This window comes from Mirounga leonina, unplaced genomic scaffold (genome assembly GCF_011800145.1).
Source record: "Mirounga leonina isolate KUSES-001 unplaced genomic scaffold, KU_Mleo_1.0 Mir_170, whole genome shotgun sequence".
In the NCBI taxonomy this organism is placed as follows: Eukaryota; Metazoa; Chordata; class Mammalia; order Carnivora; family Phocidae; genus Mirounga; species Mirounga leonina.
The window spans coordinates 13,430,242-13,453,701 of NW_023270433.1; the positions used below are offsets into that span (position 1 = coordinate 13,430,242).

The window sequence follows — 23,460 nt, forward strand, 5'->3', positions numbered from 1 at the left end:
CAACCTTTATAATTCAGTAATAAATCACCAAAACAATAGAATGTCCTGACTACATTTTGTCTCAGTTAAAGCCCTGGACTCACAGAATGTTAGTACTGGGAGAAACTTTTTAAATCATGTGCAATCCTGGTGTTGGGTATGTGAAAATTGGTTTGCCCAGTATCGCACGGTGAGTTTTAGACAGAGCCCCCACAGCACTCCCAGAACACTCACAGCCCAGGCTTTTTGCTTTGCTTTGTGGGAGTGATTGATTAATAGGGTTTATGATGTCTAAAGCTGTCAGATTGAACGACAACGAATTTGCCATGTCCTCTATGCATTAATCTGCCTGCTACATTATGCCATCTTACCACAATATTCCAGTGACATTTTTAAGCCTTTTCTTGGTGTTTCTTTTAAACCCATATTCCTAACTAGATCTTTTTTGTCTCTCCCCAGCTAAGAAGTAATTCAACTGCCTAGATAAAAAGAAAAGAACAAGGGTGTGCCTGGGTGGCTCAGTTGGTTAAGTGTCCAACTCTTGATTTCGGCTCAGGTCATGATCTCGGGGTCGTGAGATCGAGCCCTGAGTCAGGCTCTGCACTGGGTGTGGAACCTGTTAAGATTCTCTTTCTTACTCTCCCTCTGCCCCTTCTCCTCACTGCCCCTATGCTCGCTCTTGCTTTCTCTCTCGAAAAAAAAAAAAAAGAGGAAAGAACAGGGACAGTTGCTCTTCTCTCTATTTAAAATATACTATTACTCAGAAGTTGATAGAAATTGATTGTGTCTACCTTGATTTTTTTGTTTGTTTGTTACAGGACTGCTTATAGGTGAGGTCATGTATGCAGTTCTGAGTCAGAAAGGCATTGACATTCTTACCCACCTCCCCAAGGGGAATGCAGAGGCAGAACTGATGAGCATTGTCCCAGTATTCTATGTTTTTCACTACCTGGAAGCAGGAAATAATTGGAACATTTTTTCTACTAATTCATTAACTGAAAAACAGAACCTGAAGAAAAAACTAAAAGAAGGTAAAAGAAAATCTATTTTACATATTGTACCTAAAAGTGTTGTGATTTTTAAACTAATGGTGCAGTTAAACTAATATTTAAGTTCTTATAAATTATACAAAAGCGTAATTGTAAAAGCATTTCTGCAAAAAGAAAATTGTGAGATAGACACAACTATATAAATAAATACTATTTTCTGTAGCATTTTGGCTTAACTTACCAAAATGCCTGGATGAGAGACAAGACACCTGCATTCCAACCCCTACAGAGCACTTCCTTCCCTCTTGAATGAGCTCAGAATGTTCTACTTGATAATTCCCAATTCAAGTGATTCATGATTCATATACTTCTTTTGAGAAGTGTAACGCTGGCCACAGAGCACATGCTTGCTGCCCAACACCAAAGGAAGTTTACCATTCCCAGGAGCTAATAAAGCACTCTTTGTGTAGAAATGAAGGTCAGTGAAGCACTATGTTCTTTTTCTGGTGCCTCTTAGGGTTGGTGAGCATCATGTCCTACAGAAATGTTGACTATTCTTACAGCATGTGGAAGGGTGGAAGTGCTAGCACCTGGTAAGTAGAAGGTTTGATTTGCATTTTCATAAAATAGTTGATTAATTAAGGAATCTTAATGGAAATTCCATTCATCCAGTTGCTCAGGATAAAAGTCTAGTTATCCTTCATTGCCCTCTTTCTCTTACAAGTCACATCAGACCTAGCAAATACTTCTGGCTGTACCTTCAAAATGTGTCCTAAACTTGACTACTTCTTACCAACCCCACCATGCCATCCTGGCCCAAGCCACTCCCATGTCTTATCTGGATTATTGTACTAGCCTCCTCTGCTCTTTCATCTTCAGCCCTTCCCCCTCTTTGTCTATACTGAACATAGCAGCTGGAGTGACCCTGTTAAAACATAAGTTAGGTCACGTCACTCAGAACCATTTGGGAGCTTCCCATCTTACCCAGGGTAAAAACCAAACTTATTGTGAACTATAAGGCCCTTCATGGTCTGGCTTCATCTCACCTCAACTGCATCCCCTACTATTCTCTTTCCTTCCACTCAAGCCCTACTGACCTCTTCAATGTTCCTTGAACATACCGGGCATGCTTCCACTTGAGGGCCTTTGCACTCATGTTCCCTCTGTCCGAAATGCTCTTCAGGTATCAGTGGCTAGTTCCCTTACCTCCCTCAGGTCTTTACCAAAAGTCACCTTCTAAATGAGGCCTCTACTAATCATTCTGTCTAAAATTGCATCCCATTCCCATCCCGACGTTTCATATCCTGCTCCCCAACTTTCCCTTTCTCCTTAAAATTTATCATTAACATTCTTACTTATCTCACTTATTATCTGTCTTGCCACTAGAATGTGAGCTCCACGTGGGCACTCCCAAGTATTCCTAGTGTCTGGTATATACCTGACACATAGCAGGTGCTCAGTAAGGACTTACTCAGTGAAGCATAATAACTTCCTTATTTTTGATGCTTTGAGGGCGAGACTGTCTGAATTAACTGAAAGTCCACATGGCAATCTGTTTTCAAAAAAAATGCTATCATGCACTGACAAAATACTCAATGAAAACATAGTGTTCCAAGTGCTTTATAAATTTTACTATATGAAACACTTTTAAGGATCTTACAATCTGGAATAATTGACTTTTACGAGACCAGTGCTCTAACCCCTGAGCTACGGAGCCAATAATTGACTTTTAGATTATGCCCTGTAACTATTGAGAGTCCCCAGGATTTCATCTTTGACCCTCTTATTTTCTGTAGTCTCTCCTTGTGCAATCTCATCTTTGCCCATGATTTCCATAATTTCTACACAGATGAATCCCTAATTGATGTCTCAAGGCCTAACTTCTTTCCTAAGCTCCAAATCCACATTTCTAGAGATCTGGGAGCCAGAGGCCCTTCAAACATAATTCATGCCAAATTCAGTCTTTTGTTTTGTTTTGTTTGGGTTTTCTTAGTCTGTAGGCAGCAATACTCTGTACAAGTTTGAATCATCCCTTTCCTTTTGGCTCTATATCCAATCACTTATCAAGTCCACAGATTGTACCTTAGAAGTGGGTCTAACCATGTGTGGGCGGCACATTTTAAAAGACATGTAGACCCCTGGAGCATGCCTACCGGAGGATACCAACCAGGATGCGAGGGGTAGGGGTTCGAAACCAGCACGGCAACAGCTGGGGACTAAATGCTTAGAGGACGAAATGCCCCCTCTCCCCAAGAAGATGCAGTAGCCTCTCAGTAAACACCTAGGGCCTCTTGAGAATTCTGGGCGAGACTGAGTGGATGGTGTTCAGCCAGAAATACAGAAATATTTGGATACTGTCCTAGAACCCAACTCCACAAGTTCCTTGAGAGAAACATACACAGAAGAAAATGGCCAGTACCTGAATACTTTCAAAATATTTTTTTTTGAGAAATACAAGGAAGGTACAAAGAAAAAGTACAAAAAATAATATATCACTTATTTTATTTTATTTTTAAAGATTTTATTTATTTATTTGAGAAAGAGCACGCGAGCAAGCACAAGCAGGGGGAGGGGCAGAAAGAAAGGGAGAAGCAGGCTCTCCACTGAGCTGGAAGCCTGATGTGGGTCTCAATCCCAGGACCCTAGGATCATGACCTGAGCCGAAGGCAGACGCTTAACTGACTGAGCCACCCAGGTGCCCCAACATATCGTTCATTTTAGAAAGAAAAATGAAAATAAAATATTTTAAGTGAGAGAGAGAGTCAAGTGGTCTTACTCTCAGAAATGAGGGGCTGAAGAGTGGGTAGCTCTGGGTACTCAGAGAGTGCGGGAATGGGAGTGGGGGTGGGGGCGGGGGCGGCTAAGAGACATTGTGGGGTTATGAATTAGATACTCTTGGATATTCTTTGAGAGATATTAGTAGAGACTGAAATTGCTTCAAAAAGCAAAAAACAAAAACAAGAAAGCCTCCATAATCATGATAGTTAAAGCTTCCTTGTGAGGTAGTAAGTTCTACATCAATGGCCTGGCTCAAGAGGAAGTGAGGTAAACACTCTGGTGAATGTCGGGGAAGGATATTCAGGCCTCAGACAAGACTTTAGATTAGACAGCTTGTGCACATTTTACAATCTAGAATTTTAAGATTTTACTCTTCCAGGTCTCGTGTTCATATATCAGTGCCCTGACTCAAAACTATTTGCTTCACCACTATTGTCTTTAACTTTAGAGTAATTTTGTTTTTAATCATCAGGCATCAGTTTTTAGTTTGTGTGCTTGTTAGCAATCCTGCAATCACAAAATATGTGTTGTTCACATTTGTTGACTAAACGTTTTTGGAGATCTTCCTAAAATCTTCTCTCCCTTTGTAAAATGGTGACAACATACTTTGAATTGTATGATTTAAAATATTATTTTCTTTTAAAGAATAAATATCCTATTAACACACATAAATTGAAAGCCAAAGGGATTGAACATCTAAATATTAATTATTTGATTTTGTCTTAAAGGTTAACAGCTTTTGTTTTAAGAGTACTTGGACAAGTAAATAAATACATAAATCAGAACCAAAATTCAATTTGTAATGCTTTATTGTGGCTGGTGGAGAATAGTCAACTAGAAAATGGATCTTTCAAGGAAAACTCCCATTATCAACCAGTAAAATTACAGGTAAGGAAACCAAATATATAGATTAGCAACAGTTTTATTTACAAGTCTGAGTTTTGTTCTCATCCTATTTTAGAAGTTTGAAGAGAAGAAAATATATGTATCCCTTTAAGAAAGTCCTGTTGTGTACAGGCAAAGAATATGAAAGTTCTTCTTGCACTGCTCTTCACACAATTCAGTATAGGTCAGACGAGTGATGCCTTTGACATCTCTTGTGTAACAGGCACCAGTGGTCCACAGGCTGTAAGTGCTACAGATCTCAGAACAGGTAAAATGTATCATCTGTCCACATACCCTTGGTATAGATGCCATACCTGAAATTCAGAGACTTCTTACAGGTCAAGGCTGCAAGGTGTTGTCATGAAAGATGGGACCCTATTTATATCCTGTCAGTAAAAGAGATTGGGGTCAGTTTTATTAAACTGTACACCGAAGTGTTGCTTGAGATTAGAATCTATTTATAAACTTGAATTACAAAGGGATTATAGTATCTCTCCAAGACACCATTACAGTATCTCCTACTCCCTTCTACTCCTTAGAATGTTTCTTTAAAATGGAACAGTGTTTTTTGTTTCTTTGTTTGTTTTTTTGGTTTTTTGCCTGCCCTAATCCAATCCCTTTCTGGCAAGATATCAGGCATAAATGGCTCCCTGGGTAACAGGGAACTCATATGGTCCTCTGCTGCACCAATAGCAGATTAGGACTCCCACAAGAAACAGAGGGCAACTGACATTATCCAGGTGCTATTTGAAGAATAAAATACTACAACATTTTTTTTTCTTAAGATGCCCACATATCCATCCATCCATCCATCTGTCTGTATTTATTCAACAACCATTCACTGAGCACCTAATACATGCAAGGGTCTATTTTGAGCACAATCAGGGAGGAAGTGTGGGAAGGATGGACTACCACAAAGCTCACACTGGTAGGGAAAGTGGGCTATACATACTACCAACTCTAATCTACATATAATTGTATGTGTTCATTTACGTATACAAGAAATACTTACTGAATGTGTACTAAGTGCTACATGGTAGAGACACAAGAGTGAACAAAACAAGTGTGGTCACTGAGGCCATAGAGCTTATGATGTAGCAGAGAAGTCAGATGTCAGTAAGTAATTTCAAGTGTGCGATACATGTTAAGAAAAGGGAAATATAATTTCATCAAAAGTGGGGGATCTAACCTAGTATGGGGGAACTGAAAAAAATGAGTTGTCCAGGATCCTGGGAGTTAGGTAAGAGGAAGGCAGGAAGAGTGTTCCAAGTGATGGCAAAGAGCGTGCCTGGCCTTTTGAAGTGGAGAGAGAGGGTGGTTCATGCAAATAACTGGGGCCAAGAGAGCTAGGGGGTGAGTGGCATGAAATAAAGCTGGAGAGGTAAATAGAGGACACTTAGGAAGATCATATAAGCATTGCATTGGTATGTGAGTGCCCTAAGAGGAAATAATACGGGAGAACAGAGTCTGAATAGTGCTTCAGAGAGGAGGTGGTATTTTAACAGCGTCTTGAAGGAGGGCGAGAATCTGTGGTGAAGGGGTATGAAGTGGAACTTCAGGGTGGGGAGGTGAGGGAGAGAAAGGCATGGAAGGTATGCAAGTGAGGAAGACCCAGATCTTACTGAGAAATGGCAAGCAGTCCAACTGGAATGCATGAAGGGAGAGGAGGAGATAAGAAACAGGTCATTTCACTTTAAGGACACCATTTCACCCTCCTTTTAAAACATTGCTTATTTTTAGGGTACCTTGCCTATTGAAGCCCAAGAGAATGTCTTATATCTTACAGCCTTTACAGTGATTGGAATTAGAAAGGCTTTTGATATATGCCCCACAGTGGTAAGTAAGAGTTTCCTTCCTCTAACACTGCTCATCTGTTTCTGTACCATTTAGTGGGAGGGGCCGCCTTGAAAATAAATTTAGCTCCCAAATCAAAAGATTTCAGAATTATGATAGATATTAGAGATGCTCTGGTCCAACCTACTTGTTGACAGTTGCAAAAACTGAGACCTGTGGGTAAGGCAGGTTTAATCGTCCAGTGTCACAGGCTACTAAACTGTGGAGCTGACAGAACCAGTAAGTTGTGACTGAGGAGAAAATGACGTGGTGTCCCTAGCTTCCTTCCAGTGTCTCTGGTGATGTTACGATGTGTATGTGACTGTTAGCCTACAGTGGAGGCATTTTATATCATGGAACTACTAAGAACACGATAGCATGTTTGCCTCTTTGGGCTGTGCCGTTTCACTTGCTTGGAGGCTGAGGGGAGTAAGGAGAAGATTCACCTGAGCGAGTCAACGTGGTAGACTCCAAGGGGTAGCAGGGATGCTTCCCTGATCTGGGAAGAGACACTTCCCCACACTGAGGTCAAACACGCCTGCCTACAAATCAGAAGTCAATTAGACATGTCCTTCAAACCAGCCTACAGAAGAGACATGGAAAAACCCACGGGGGTTTGCAGGACTTCAACCACAAAACAAAATACCTTTTTTAGTTTGTTTCAAGAGAATTGTTATTTATACTTAACAAGACAAAATAATCAACAAGGGACAAGTTCCCAGGGCCCTAGAGGACCAGTTGACACCTAGTGGTACATGAGCAAGAGACAGTGGAGCCGGGAGAGAAGGAGCTGGGCGGGTTGACCGCAGCAGTGCACCAGACTTTGTCCTCATGCACTTATCCAAAATAAATACTTCAGTTGTCTCAGGACAAAGTAATAGAGACAATTTTCCCAGGAATTCTTAGGATCAAAAAGCGCTCCGGCAGCTTGGTTCTTTTCCTGCTATTTATGGTTTTATTTAGTAAAATTCATTTTGAAAATGTGAGTCTGTCCCAGCTATGCTGAGGGGGGGACGTGATGAAAGCTGTGTCTATGCTTCTTCTTCCCAGAGACTACATCTGATATGGGAAACAGAAACTAAAGGGAAAAACCTCAACAGATGAGAACTGAGGGGCAAAAAGCTTGACCCAGTTTGGACAAGCACATTTTCCCTTCTGAGATTGTACTCTGCTCCTTCTCCCAGAGGGATTTGCTTCAGGGAGACCCCATCCACTTCCATTAGGTCATTTCTCTCTACGCTTCATCTTGCCTGCCCCAGGATGGTGCCACCCCGGGGTAGTTCTCATCGGTTGATAGGTTGAGTCTTGACAAACCTAGATATCTTTTGCTCTTGTTTCCAGAAAATCAGCATGGCTCTCACTAAAGCTGACACCTTTCTGCTTGAAAATACCCTCTCAGCCCAGAGCACCTTTACACTGGCCATTTCTGCTTATGCTCTTTCCCTGGGAGATAGAAGTCACCCACAGTTTCATTCAATTGTCTCAGCCCTGAAGAAAAAGGCTTTGGTTAAAGGTATGACTTGTTTCGTACATTTATTCGGCAAGTGTTTACTAAGCATATAAAGTCTGCTAATTCTGGGAAGGAGGTTAGGGCATGCAAAGTTGAGTAAGACACAATGCCTGCCCTAAAGGAACAAATCATCATAATACAATATAGTCAGTGCTGTTATTCACTGAGTACCTCCTACATACCAGACACTGCTACAGGTTCTAGAGATAAAGCAACACACCAAAAGAAAAAAAAAATCCAGGTCCTCGTAGAACTTACATTCCAGTTATGGAGACACAAACATGATAAATAAAATATTCCATACAGTGACTAGGTTGGCGATGACTGATATGAAGAAAAATGAAGCAAGGGAGGGAGACAGGGAGAAGGAGGAGGTTGTAATATAAGCCTCCCTGAGAAGCTAGTACTTGAATCAAGACCTGAAGAAGGTGAGGAAGCAAGCTGTGGCTATCTGAAGGATGTTCCTGGTGGAGAAGCAGTGTGTGCATATGCCTGAGGCAGGAGGGTGCCTGGAGTTCCAAGAATGGCAAGGAGGCCAGTGTGGCTGGAGAGGAGTGAGATGATGGGGAGGCCAGGGAAGGAGAGGGTGAGGGAGGGAGGGAGGGTCATATACAGCCTTGGAGGTCATCACAGGAGCTCCGCAAGACTCCTGTATACAGTTGTGCAATGTGCACAGCTCCCAACCCGGCCAGTGAACTGAGGCTGAAATCCAGCCTGTGAATTCCCCTAGCCAGGCACCCTGGATTGGGTCTGCCTCTGCCCAGACCAAGAGGTGCCTGTGTCTCATTCATATCCAGGTGCTGTGGGGGCCAGGGGAAGCCTAAACCTTTAACTTCCACTTCAAGTGAAAAGGGAAGGTATTGGAGGATTTTTAGCAGAGAGAGGTGTACTCATTGCCAGTTTATTGCACTTTACCCTCTGGCTTATCCTGTATTGGGTTGGCTATATGGGTATTTCATTTTGAAAAATAAAGATACCACTTCCTATGGGTCAGGAGTAAAGAAATAGAAAGAGGATAGCCGTGATCACTGGCCAGTGTTCCTTTTTTTTTTTTTTTTTTTATGTTGTGTTAATTACCACGTGTTCCTAAACCAGCACGGGCATGGTTGGACACTTCTGAGCCCTCTCCTGGCTGAGGTTTTCTAAAAGCTTAATAATAATGTAACATGAAGTGTACCACTATCCATAAGATTTGATTTCTGTCATCATTTAAAAATGACTGAATCTTAAAAAAAATAAAATAAAATAAAAATGACAACCTCAAAACCACTTGTACGGTGCTTTTAAAATAACGCAAAAGAAGTGTCTTGGGTCTTAGAAGATGGGGATCATAAAATCATAGAATTTAAGAAGAGGTCTTAATGATTCAGATAATGTTTGAGCTGCAAGTATCTTCAAAAACCAAATTTTTCATTCTAAATGTAGCAAATCTGAATTTCTGAGAGGGAGGAGAAACATTGTCCAAAGTCATGCAAATAACATAATTATGAATTGTAAACAGATACATTAAGATCTTGACTAATCTTCCAAAATGATTTCCAAGTACACCTTACTGTTTTTTTTAAAGATACTCTATTTAAAAAAGGATGTAAAGTGACAAGTTTAAATTACTAGAGCAATAACAAATATAATTTAGAACCTAGTTTATGAAAAGTATTGCATATATGAAATTATCTTTAGTGCTTTACATTGAGAAGAGATCATAAAAGACTGAACTAAGGCTTTGAGCATGATCTCATAATTTCTAGGACATAGTTTTTTTTTTTCTGTTAGGGAGAAAAGTTCTCCAATTTATCTCATAGTGCTGATAATAACGGTAAGCCTTTCTCTGTGTATGGTGCTTTCTGGTGGATTAAAAGTTACATTTAGTATCTCATCTGAGTTTCACTGCAAGGAAAAAAGTACTACATACACTTTAGGTTTTAGAAAATTAGGCCCACAGGACTAAAAGAATTTATCCAAATTGACATGGTCAGTTCCTAGTGGAGTAGAGAGCAGAACCTGGGTGTACTAGTTACCAGTTTATTGCACTTCTCACTCTGCTATACTGCTCTTCCCAAGTACACATGGACTCTATGAGATGACCCTTTCAAGTCAAGACAAACAGCACTGTATTAAGGGATCTTATTTTGTATTGGTCCCCTTGAGGAAGTTCTTCTTACAAACGAGTAAGAAACTTCTAGACCTCAAAAGGCCACTACCAGAAGAAACTTCTAGAAACCTCCTAGAATTATGTCAGATTCAAATTTTTAAGTTATATTAATGAATGTGATTTGTTGATGTTCAGGTGACCCAGTCATTTATCGTTTTTGGAAAGACGATCTTCAACAGCAAGACAGATCTGCCCCTAACTCTGGTACAGCACATATGGTAGAAACCACTGCCTATGCTTTGCTCACCAGTCTGAGCTTGAAAGACATAAATTATGTTAACCCAGTCATCAAATGGCTATCTGAAGAGCAGAGGTATGGAGGTGGCTTCTATTCAACCCAGGTAACATTTCTTTGTCTTGTTTTATCCTCATGAAATTTGTCCTCTCCCCGCCGCCCCCCGCCACTACACGGTCCACACTCATTCTGACCTCCATGGTTTTGTCCACCAAATGAGCATACCATAGATAGGAGTCAATGACTAGAATCAAAGGACCCTTAGAGATTATCTGCATTGATAGCCTTCTTAAAGAAGGAAGTCAGTCCCGGGAGGTTCATTCATGGAGTTAGTGGCAGAGCCAAAGTCAAAACTCACATCTCCTAACTCTAAATCCAGTACTTCCTTTATGATTCTTAATGATCATGAAGGGCTAGCAAGGCTATCAGCAATTCCATGACATCCTACGTAATAACCATGTGGACAAAAGTACTGATATTCCCTCCCCCCAAAATAAATAAAAAGTGAGACAAATACTGGTTGTTATAGTTTATCTAGCTACCAATGTAAACTCATTCTATGTTAGAACTATTTTAGTTGAGGAATATACATCTGCATTCAAAGTTTAGCTCAAATATTGGCATCTTCTCTGTTCCTTGGATGTTTGGATGATGACAAAATTTAGAGTTAGAGGGGTCCGTCGAGATTACTTCAGAGATTATCTAATCTGGGGAGGCAAATGGGTTTCATCTTGGAGACGGGTGTAGGCTTAGCAAGGAAGAGTGTCCCATTGATGAGCACGCCATGGACACAGGCAGACGGGGTAGCCACATATTTGACATCTCTGAGCTAGTCATACTTACCAATTTTATAGATGAGGAAGATGAGACCTAGAAAAATAAAGTTCATCCATTTATTCCTAGAAAAATAAAGTTCATCAATTTATTCCTTCAACAAATACTTGTTCAACAGCTACCATGTGTACCTACAAAATGTAATGGATGCCAAGAAAGACTTGCCTCCAGAAATCTTACATTACAGTGGACAGAAGGAGAAAATTAAAACAGAATTAGGGGGAGGGAGAGCTTATTGATGGCCTCACTGTGGAGTTATTTGAAGTGAGACTTAGGATAAAAAGGAGAGAGTCATGCAAGGAGTTGGAGGCATTCTGTAGAGTGACCTGCCTATGGTCACGCACTCGGGATGCATGGAGCACCGGCCCTGAGGCCACACTTCCTTCCTCTTCCTGCCAACAGCAGCATCCTTGCTGGGGAGGAAGAGACCTTCCTCTCATCTCCACCTGGGGGCCCTTCACCAATTTCCCTCACTCAGCTGGAGTTTCAGACTGCATCCCCATCCTCTCATAAAAAAGGGTATTTGTAAACACAGGGAATATATAAATGAGCTAAATCTATTTTTGTGCCTTGCTGATTGTTGATAGGATACAATTAATGCCATCGAGGCCCTGACAGAATATTCACTCGTGATTAAACAACTCCACTTGAACATGGATATCAATGTTTCTTATAAGCATAAAGGTGACTTCTACCATTATAAGATGACAGAGAAGAATTTCCTTGGGAGGCCAATAGAGGTAAATGAAGGACTTTTGATAATATTTTATAACTGGATGGGACCTTTGAAATCATGTGTTTCACTCTTATTTTACAAATATATCTATTTACTACTAAAAAATACACTAAGAGTACCTGCTATGTCCTGGGCAGGGGTACCTGCTATGTCCTGGACACTGGGGATTCAAAAGCAAAGTATATGAAGAAACTGTGTGTTCGGGGAGACAGTTGTTTTAACAGACAGTGAAAAATAAGAGCCTTGACAGGGACATGAAAGGACAGAGCAGGGCCTCCTGACCCAAGGTGAGAGGTAGGAATTTGTCAAATGCATCCACGTGCGCAGGTTGAATCTGGAAGAATCAGAATGACCTAGTCAGGTGAAGAAAAGGGAAGAAGATTCCAGAGAGAGAGAACAGTATGCAAAAAAGTATAGTGGTAGAGTGAGAGAAAACACATTTGGGCATCCACCAATGGTTCCACCTGGTCCTGTCATACATACAAACTGTGGCCTAGCTGGAATTGGCTTTTAGGTCCTCCAACAGCTTACCCCCTGTACCCTGCTGGATTTTTTTTTTTTTAAGTGGGCTCCATGCCCAGTGTGGAGCCCAATGTGGGGTTTGAACTCATGACCCTGAGATCAAAACCTGAGCTGAGATCAAAAGTCGGATGCTTAGCCAACTGAGCCACCCAGTCTCCCCTGGATTTTTTTTTTTTTTTTATGAAAACCTTGATGGCCTATGAAAATTTCCCAAAGAAGAGAAACAGAAAAGAAAAGAAACGTTAGAAAAGCTAATTTCTGTGTCAATTAGAGTAGCTGCCAGTAAACAGCTGCTAAGACACATTTTTCTAATTACCACATTTTTAGATGCTTTTAGGTCATATTTAAATATACAAATAACTGGAAATAGTTTTTAACTGTCTTGCATCCTCTACAAATTCATGTTTGGGAAAAGTAAATAGGCGTGAGAAATAAAATGTAATGCAAAAAATCACAAACTATTGGCCCATAGTAAAAAAAAAAAACAACAAAACAGGTATGGATATATAGATAGAGATACAGACATATTCCAACACTTAAAAATCCACAGACTTCAAAGAGAAATCTGTTTCCAGACTCCTTTGAAAAACCGTAGGATCTGGCAGCAGCAAGCATTCTTCAGTCTGTCCCAATTCCCACAGTCACGTGAGACGCGTGTGGGCACTTGGTCCGTACGTTGTGCTTAGGCTTCTGCAGGCACGTGTACTTGGGGCCCCTGGGTTGGTAATGTGTCTGCTTTCTCGGGGAGCCTGTAGACTTCACTAGAGATTCACCTTCTGCACCCATGGTCTAAGCTCTCATGAGGAGCTCCTGACCTGAACAGCACGGTAGGCCCACTGGAGATAGCTGGAGTTACTTCTTCTCTGCAGGGGTAATGCTGTAAGGGGCCCCTTGCCATTTCTAAATAACTTAAACCTCAGCCCATGATACTGTCTTTGTATAAAACCCAGGCTAGTAGTATCGAGTTTGGAATTCTCTATGTCAGCGTTTCCTGAAATGTGTTACATAGAAAAGGTTTGGTGGTCAAGTAAGTGTGGGAAACTGTAGCTTAAATGAAGTTAAACAAGTTCTTTCATAGAGGATAGCCCATCTTTAATACGTATGTGACTAAGTGTGGTGACTCTGGGGAAGAATGGGCAATGGAGGGGCATGGGGACATGGCAACAGTGTTCATTTCCCAAACTTACAGGTCACTTGTGTTCATAGAACCCATTCCTCATGCAGCATCTTGATGTGCTGGCTTTTCAATCAATGCTGCTATATTCCATCAGGGAGAACAAGAAAGTTGGCCTTTTTACGTACATTTTCTAAAATTTAGAGGAAGGGCTGATGACTTTTCATGCACACCAAACCCCTTTTGCTCTAGTGTGCTAAGTAAGGGAAGGGCAGGCTGCAGACTTGGAGAGAGCAAAGAACCAACTCTTCCGGCCTCTTGCACAAAATGATCTCTCCCATGCTTTCCACAAATCAGGGGACATTTGTATAATAGAGTTCTTCTGGAGAGGAGAATTCCTTAACCCAGTTCATACCTTCACTCTCCTCTTAGAAGGATGGGGAAAAGACCATCAGCACCTAAGGATTTGGCAGGCTTAAATGAGGTGCTAGGGGTTTGGGTGGGGTGCCAAGGGTTTTGGTAAACAGAGACCAGTGGGATGTGGAGGAGACAAGCCATCATGAGGCACTGAAAGGAATTTACTCAGTTGGCAAAAGGAGATGAAGATCCAGTTTTATCATAACCATGTATAAATGAAGATGTAACCAAAAATGACTTCTGATATGTTGGTTTCTCTGGCTTACTCAGGAGATCTCAGACATCTTATTTACATGTAGAAGGGAAAGTGGAATTTCCAGCACTTTTCGTGTCTGTGTGCACAGGATTTTCACTGTCTTACACATTTAATCTCACAAAAGCTCTGAGAGAGGAAGCTGGCAGGTATCTGCCCACCCTTTTCATTGTTCTGTCCTCCCTCCCTATTGAATAAGAAAAGAAAGCATGGTTTCTTATCCCCTTTCCAGGTGCCTCTCAACGATGACCTCGTGGTCAGTACTGGATACAGCAATGGCTTGGCCACAGTGCATGTAAGTATTTCACTGAAAGCCAATTTCAATGATGTGTCCGCTTGTACTAAGGAACATAAAAGAAAGTTAGGGACTTTGCCACAAAGTTACAGAAATCTGGGCTTGGGTAACCATGACTAAAGTAGGATTCATTTATTTAATTCTTTTTAGCTATCTTGGTAGCTGTCCTCACAATTGCTTTTTGCAAATGGTTATGTTAATCCTTGTATGCATATAGTCTTTTATACATATAATTATACTTACAGATACATAATTTTATGGTTCTATATGTATATATACATATGATGCATGTGTGTGGATACACACATTTATATATCCATGTTTTCTATGGTTCATAACATAGTCACACCTCATTTATCCAGCATCATTGCAGATTGATGTATAAACATATGGGCTTAAGTTTCTTTTATTTTAGCCATAGACTGCATGCACATACATAGACAGCTTAGAAAAACTTGCGACTGCCAAGTGGCTAACATAAGATAAATTATATATTCTAAGCATAATTTAACATTCTACTGATGATTTTAATTATGCTCTTATCTTTAGCACATTTATTTCTTCAGAGACTTCATAATATTGCATGGTTGGGTTGGTGGGGAGATGGATTGTCCACTTCTCTGTCACTTCTAGTTGCTCTCAATATACCTACCTCTGGTAGCACCCGTGCCCTTCCATGCACACCTATAATTTGTTGTTTACCACGGTGGTGTGGGAGCTAGGAGAAAACCATATATCCTAGCCTTGTAGTGTTATGCATAAAATTAGAGTGTACAGGTTCAAGGGTGAGAGGCTTAGGAACTTTCCTACAGTGAGGTGCTCAGATTTAACTGCATGGGATTTGGCAAGGTTCTGCCTGGCTAGATGTCATTTTTTTCCCCTACTTGGGCTTCTCAGCCATGTTTCAAATTGTGGGGTTTGCTGAAAGTCCAGCTATTGTGAAATGAGTCTTCATTTCACCCAATTTGCACTGGATTATGGAAATGATACTTCAAGCATCCCATTTGCAGCAACAGTACTGCCATAATGCCTTTCCCACTATCCTATTTTAAATAGAATATTTTTGTTCACTCATCTCAATGTAGGTAACAACTGTGGTTCAAAAAACCAGCACCTCTGAGGAAATTTGCAGCTTTCATTTGAAAATTGAAACCCAAGACGTAGAAGGTAAAACAGCATGATTTACACTGTAATTTTGTACCTTCTTTTTTCACCTGGGGACTTCACCTCCCTCTTCTGGTGGGTTGGTTCTCCCCTCCACTTCAAAAGCAAGTCCCGTTGCGTACTGTAGTCCTCCTATAACCATGGCCCTGGGGTCAGGGCATATGCTCTCTTCTGCCCTGGGAGCTTCCATTGTGGCTCAAAGACCTATCCCTACAGGCAACTTTCTCGCTACCAGTGAATCCAGGCATCAGCTCCTTCTCCCTGCAACCTTCCCCAAACATGTTACCTTAAATAACTCCTTCCTTAAATTATAAGCTCATACAGGAATTCAGTAAAGTGGCAGGATATAAAATCAATGCACAGAAATCAGTGGCATTCCTATACACCAACAACAAGACAGAAGAAAGAGAAATTAAGGAGTCGATCCCATTTACAACTGTACCCAAAACCATAAGATACCTAGGAATAAATCTAACCAAAGAGGCAAAGAATCTGTACACAGAAAACTACAAAATACTCATGAAAGAAATTGAGGAAGACACAAAGAAATGGAAAAACGTTCCATGCTCATGGATTGGAAGAACAAATACTGTGACGATGTCAGTGCTACCTAGAGCAATCTACACATTCAATGCAATCCCCATCAAAATACCATCCACTTTTTTCAAAGAAATGGAACAAATAATCCTAAAATTTGTATGGAACCAGAAAAGACCCCGAATAGCCAGAGGAATGTTGAAAAAGAAAAGCAAAGCTGGCGGCATCACAATCCCGGACTTCAAGCTCTATTACAAAGCTTTCATCATCAAGACAGTACGGTACTGGCACAAAAACAGACACATAGATTAATGGAACAGAATAGACAGCTCAGAAATGGACCCTCAACTCTACGGTCAACTAATCTTCGACAAAGCAGGAAAGAATGTCCAATGGAAAAAAGACAGTCTCTTCAACAAATGGTGTTGGGAAAATGGGATAGCCACATGCAGAAGAATGAAACTGGACCATTTCCTTACACCACACACAAATATAGACTCAAAATGGTTGAAAGACCTCAATGTGAGACAGGAGTCCATCAAAATCCTAAAGGAGAACACAGGCAGCAACCTCTTCGACCTCAGCCGCAGCAACTTCTTCCTAGAAACATTGCCAAAGGCAAGGGAAGCAAGGGCAAAAATGAACTATTGGGACTTCATCAAGATAAAAAGCTTTTGCACAGCAAAAGAAACAGTCAACAAAACCAAAAGACAACCGACAGAATGGGAGAAGATATTTGCAAATGACATATCAGATAAAGGGCTAGTATCCAAAATCTATAAAGAACTTATCAAACTCAACACCCAAAGAACAAAGGATCCAATCAAGAAATGGGCAGAAGACATGAACAGCCATTTTTCCAAAGAAGACATCCAAATGGCCAACAGACACATGAAAAAGTGCTCCACATCACTCGGCATCAGGGAAATCCAAATCAAAACCTCAATGAGATACCACCTCATACCAGTCAGAATGGCTAAAATTAACGAGTCAGGAAACGACAGATATTGGTGGGGATGCGGAGAAAGGGGAACCCTCCTACACTGTTGGTGGGAACGCAAGCTGGTGTGGCCACTCTGGAAAACAGTATGGAGGTTCCTCAAGAAGTTGAAAATAGAGTTACCATATGACCCAGCAATTGCACTACTGGGTATTTACCCCAAAGATACAAATGTAGGGATCCAAAAGGGTACGTGCACCCCGATGTTTACAGCAGCAATGTCCACAATAGCCAAACTGTGGAAAGAGCCCAGATGTCCATCAACAGATGAATGGATAAAGAAGATGTGGTACTTATGTACAATGGAATATTATGCAGCCATCAAAAGGAATAAAATCTTGCCATTTGCAACGACATGGATGGAACTAGAGGGTATTATGCTGAGTGAAATAAGTCAAACAGAGAAAGACATGTATCATATGACCTCACTGATATGAGGAATTCTTAATCTCAGGAAACAAACTGAGGGTCTGTTGGAGTGGTGGGGGGTGGGAGGGATGGGGTGGCTGGGTGATAGACATTGGGGAGGGTATGTGCTATGGTGAGTGCTGTGAATTGTGCAAGACTGTTGAATCACAGACCTGTACCTCTGAAACAAATATTACATTATATGTTAAAAAGAAGAAGAAGAAGAAGATAGCAGGAGGGGAAGAATGAAGGGGGGGAATCAGAAGGGGAGATGAACCATGAGAGACTACGGACTCCAAGAAACCAACTGAGGGTTCTAGAGGAGAGGGGGATAGGGGGATGGGTTAGCCTGGTGATGGGTATTAAAGAGGGCACATATTGAATGGAGCACTGGGTGTTATACGCAAACAATGAATCCTGGAACACTACATCAAAAACGAATGATGTAATGTATGGTGATTAACACAACATAATAAAAAAATTATAAGTTCTTTAAGAGCAGAGAACTGTTATAATTATTGGTATTGTCAGTAGCCGTGAATTTCCATTAAAATCACTAGAAGTGTCAACTTCCAAATCATAAATTATTTTTAAGTGTGTTCGGAGACCTTTTCACTAATTATTCTGTTCTAACAGGTGCAAAACAGCTAAAAATGGTTTACTGTCATTTCTGTTTGCTTGTTTGTCGTGTGTGCTAGCATCCAGCTACAGAGGCTATGGCGACTCGGATTACAAGCGCATCATAGCTTGTGCCAGGTGAGCCTGTTTCCACAAAGGGGAGTGCAGACTTCAAGGTCTGAGGTCTATCTCTTTACATCTTTTTGAATTTTAAGATGGCTGGAAGATGCAAAATTGTGCATTTTTTAAAATGCAGGACATAACGGGTGTTCTTAGATAGCTACTCTATAGAACCACTTTGTTTTTGCTCATAGTTTTCCCTCCCACTTTTGACCTTCTTCTAATTCAAACACTATTTTTTTTTTCTATCTTCCAGAAAGGTAGAGGGGAGAGAGAAGTATTAGGAAAAGAAAAAGAAAAAGATTTTCTTATAAGCAGCTCCTACTCTCCTACTTAGAAAAATCACATTCACCCAGCAAAATCCCTAGCCCATATCAGCCAGTAGTTCTCAACTCAGGCTGCACATGGAAGTCAGCAGGAGCACTTTTAGAACTACCCAAAACTCTGGCCTCACCCCTAGAGGTTATTCTGATGGTAGCCAGCCTTGAGAACCACTGGTGCTGAACCCTCTGCAGAGTAACTCCAGAGGCCTAAATTGGCCACTGTGGCAATTTCCTGTTGCTGCTAGGTAACAATTTATCAGAAACTTAATGGTGAAAAAACCCAAACTGATTCTCTTATAATTCTGGAGGCCAGAAGTCCTAAAATCAATGGGCTGCTTTCCTCCTAGAGGCTCTAGGGGAGAACCCACTTCCTTGCCTTTTCCAGATGCTACAGGCTGCAGACATTCCTTGGCTTGTGGCCCCTTCCTCCATCTGCAGAGCACACAGCACAGCATCTTCCAATCTCTCTCTGACTCTGACCCCTGTTTCTATCATCACATCTCCTCTGGCTTTCCTGCTTCTTTCCCTTATAAAGACCCTAATGATTATATTGAGCCCACCTAGATAATCCAGAATAATCTCTTTATTGCAAGATCCTTAATTTAATCACATCTGCAAGTCCCTTATTCAAGGTACAGGGGATTAGGACATGGACATCTTTGGGGGCCATTATTCTGCTTACCACAGCCACCATCCTAAAATGCTTATAAAAGTGTAGGTTTTTGGGGAGCACCTGGGTGGCTCAGTCAGTTAAGCATCTGCCTTCGGCTCAGGTCATGATCCCAGGGTCCTGGGATCGAGCCCCACATCGGGCTCCCTGCTCAGTGAGGAGTCTGCTTCTCCCTCTGCCCCTCTTCCCACTCCCCTCTCCTCCCCCTTCCCTCCCCTTCTACCCACTCCCCCTCCTCTGCTCCTGTTCTCCCTCTCTCTCTCAAATAAATAAATAAATAAAATCTTTTTTTTAAAAAAAGCATAGGTTTTTGAAATTATGTACACATCCCTTAGTGATCACCCAGAGTAGTGGAGCTGTGATCAGAACACAGTCTCCTCACCTCTTCCTTTCATCAGCCCTCAGCACCTCCTGTTGTGCTGTTTCCTTCACTCTTCATATTCTCAACAACTGATTTCTGTGGTTGGTATTCTGCTGACTTTACTTATAATCACACGTGATGTCAAAGCACTTAGAAATTCCATAGAGTTGTATAATAGATTCGAGCGGAAAAGGATTTGGGGGATGATATAGTGATCCCAGAAGCTGACACACAAAGAGGTGAGGTGACCTGCTGAGTTCTCACGGACTTGGTGGCAGAGCCAGGGCCTCAAGCCCCAGACCCTGATACTCAGTCCAGGATCTAAACTACCTCCTTCAGTCAGTATAAACCGAGACCAGTGACCTCGAGGAACAGCATGCTGCTTCTCACCGCCTCCTTCCCAGCCATTTCCCATCCTTGTCCAGTCTCTCTCTTTTCAGGATTCCCGCACTGGGCAGCCTGCTCAAAATACCTCCTTCGGTCCTTGGTCAGTCTCTGCCCTCTGTTCCCTCTCAAACACCCTTCCTTGTTCCCTCATGTCTTCCTGCTAAAGTTCCCCTTTCCCATCCTCCTAACTGCCATTTCTGCTCTTAGGTACCTCTCTTCTGGGGGAGGAGGCGTGATCACAGTTGTGTTTAAATTTCTAACACTGGTCACAGAGAGGTGTGAGCAGACTTGTTGAGGGCAGAGCCAGAATCGCTGCATGGGACCCTACTGTGGGCACAAAGGAGGGCTCTGATGGGGCAGTGGGACACCTGTGGGGCAACCTCTGCCATGAAGTACTCAAGTGATCTGTGGCAAATCAGCTTGCTTCTCTGGGCCTCTTCTGTAATGCAGGGATACTAAACTATCTGATATCCAAGTGTCTTCCAGTTCTTATGTCCCACAACTCTGCTATACATAAAAAGGTTCTTATCAAAAACTCATTCATTTAAATTCATTGACAGGAGGCCTCATTCCAGATTGTCAATATACAAAAGAAAGCAAATGGAGATGTAATATTGAATTTTCTATTTTGGGGGGGCTTTTAAAAATGGGGAACAGAATGTTCAAAAAAGCCAGGTGGAATATGGTTTGGCTCTGTGAAGCTGAAGTTATGTTGGATAAAGTCCAAAAGTAACTGTGTAGTACTTATTCAGGTGAAAAAATCTTTGCCTTCAAATATTCTCTCTCCTGATTAAAAAAATGCCAGCATACAGTTTCTGTATTCAGGGGGTCTCTTTCCTGTATTTAGCTTTTTACAACCTCCCTGTTGTATCCATAAGAAAAGAGAAAAGGATTTCATTTCTCTCCTTCTCTCTGAACAAAATGCCTTTGGGGGAGATTGCTGTCTTTGGCAGCAGGCAAAGGGCTTCTTGAAAGGAAGGTTTCTGTTCCATGGTTGAAACAGTCACCATGACAACCAGTCATCAGGCTCCAGCAACTTTTCATAGACATTCTCCACTCAGGAGGCCCTTTTCCATTCTGTTGACAGAGTATTTGCATCTGTGAGCCAGAGTTCTCTGCTTCTGGTGATACTCACCCATCCATTTAGGGAGATGTCCAGATGTCATTTTACAGTTCCATGTTGTCTTATAGTCTGTTGTTAACTGTTAATTTGGTGAAGAATGGGGTTAAATTTTTGTAAACCAGAGATTTTATAATATCTTTAATTGTTACAGTAAATATTACATCCAAAACATCTAATAGGGTCTGCCCTCATAAGGTGTGATGGGGGAAAAGAGATCCCTTGCCACCTCACTAACTCACATAAAACCTTCCATTTCACTAATACTCATTCCTTCAGGTGAGATCAATTTATCTTCCCCCTATGAAGCCGTCCCTCCAGTTTCTTCCTTTAATTCCGACTGATCTTCCAGGCTCCACTCTCAAATGCCCAGCTACCTCTCAAGCATCTTGAGCTGAAGCTGGAACTGAAACTCAAACTTTGCAGAACCACCCTCACTCTGCCCCCGTCCCTGGTCTTCAGTCCCTGACCTGCCAACTTGCCCCCTTTAAATCTTCTAATTCTGCTTAATGGTAGCACCAACCTCTGCCACTCAAAACGAGGCCTTGGAATTATAAAGGTAAACTTGAAACACAAGTTTATACTCCCTCACTGTTTATTTTACAAATACGAAAATGAGCTCCAGAAAGGGAAAACGATTTGTAGAAATCTCTCAGCAGAACTGGGGTAAAACCCAAGTTTCCTGATTCCCCAGTTCAGTGGGGTTTTCTCTCTCTCTCTCTCTCTCAACAGAAAAAAACAAAAAGAAAAACAAAAAAACACCAAATATCCCACTTTACCCCCTTTGCCTTTTTCCTTAGCTTCATCCCAAACACAATTCCTAGACGGAGGATGGTCCTTAAAACATTTTTAAAAAAATAAAGTATTGTGGGGCGCCTGGGTGGGGCTCAGTCGGTTAAGCGACTGCCTTCAGCTCAGGTCATGATCCTGGAGTCCCTGGATCGAGTCCCGCATCGGGCTCCCTGCTTGTCAGGGAGTCTGCTTCTCCCTCTGACCCTCCCCCATCTCATGCTCTCTCTCTCTCATTCTCGCTGTCTCAAATAAATAAATAAAATCTTTAAAAAAATAAATAAATAAAATAAAATAAAAATTAAAAAAATAAAGTATTGTGGAAAATATAGAAAATATAGAAAAAGCATGGAAAAGAAAAGAGATAATCACTTATAACTTCACCACCCAGAGAGAGTAGTTGCTAACATTTTAGGGTATTTCCTTCAAGCCTTTTTCTGAACATGCTTATTGAGTCTCTTTCAAATATAGAACACATTTTCTTTTTCGAGTATGCTCCATCAGAAAAAGAACTAGAATGAGAATCAAGAGACTTATGTAGCTTTGGGGTGAACTAGTCATGTGACCTTGAATGAGTACCTTACTCTCGTCCTCAGTTTCCTTAACTAGTTAATTAAGAGCTTGGACTGAGTGACCTCCACAGGTCCATTTAAAGTATCAGTCAAGGGGCGCCTGGGTGGCGCAGTCGGTTAAGCGTCTGACTCTTAGTTTCCGCTCAGGTCGTGATCTCAGGATCATGACCTAGGGTTGTAAGATAGAGCCCCTTGTTGGGCTCCACACTCAGTGCAGAGTCTGCTTGGGGTTCTCTCACTGCCTCTCCCTCTGCCCCACCCACTCATGCTTGCTCTCTCAATAAAGTGTTGGTCAAGTGAGCAAAGAGTTAGAATCGATGACTCAAAGATCTCTTGCAACACTAACATTTAGAAATTGCAATGCATGTATTATAGAGAGGCAAGTAAGTGGAGACCCAAATTAAAAATTAAAGCCTAAGAAATAAGGCCTTTTCTTAAAGAATCTTGTCTACTTATTTATTCCAATTTCCTATCTCTCATTTATTTTAGCTACAAGCCCAGCAAAGAAGAATCATCATCTGGATCTTCCCATGCAGTGATGGATATCTCTTTGCCCACCGGAATCAGTGCAAACCCAGAAGATTTAAGAGTTGTAAATGTTCTCTTTTACATATTGTTATGAATGCTTGGTTTTCTTTACTGCATTCTTTTATGGATAAAGCTATTTCCTTTCATTTTAATATATCACCTTCACAGAATCACCTAGAATATTCTTTCCAAACCAACAATCTACCTAAATTTTTTTTTTAAATGTCTCCAGACATATTTTCTTTTACAGATTTTATTTATTTGTTTGAGACACAGAGATACAGACAGAAAGAGAGAGCATGAGCAGGGTGAGAGGCAGACAGAGAGGGAG

At 41.3% G+C, this 23,460-nt stretch overlaps 1 protein-coding gene across 1 annotated transcript in view; it reads left to right on the top strand.

Annotated features, from left to right (window-relative positions):
* Positions 1-23,460, top strand: part of C5 (complement C5) — a 92,114-nt gene that overhangs the window by 57,630 nt on the left and 11,024 nt on the right. Inside the window, exons 24-34 of the mRNA XM_035015921.1 lie at positions 798-1,010; positions 1,486-1,561; positions 4,475-4,634; positions 6,372-6,467; positions 7,806-7,977; positions 10,262-10,467; positions 11,783-11,935; positions 14,470-14,532; positions 15,618-15,699; positions 18,340-18,397; positions 23,091-23,193. Of these exons, the coding sequence (XP_034871812.1) occupies positions 798-1,010; positions 1,486-1,561; positions 4,475-4,634; positions 6,372-6,467; positions 7,806-7,977; positions 10,262-10,467; positions 11,783-11,935; positions 14,470-14,532; positions 15,618-15,699; positions 18,340-18,397; positions 23,091-23,193 (1,382 nt within the window). The remainder of the gene's footprint in view (positions 1-797; positions 1,011-1,485; positions 1,562-4,474; positions 4,635-6,371; positions 6,468-7,805; positions 7,978-10,261; positions 10,468-11,782; positions 11,936-14,469; positions 14,533-15,617; positions 15,700-18,339; positions 18,398-23,090; positions 23,194-23,460) is intronic.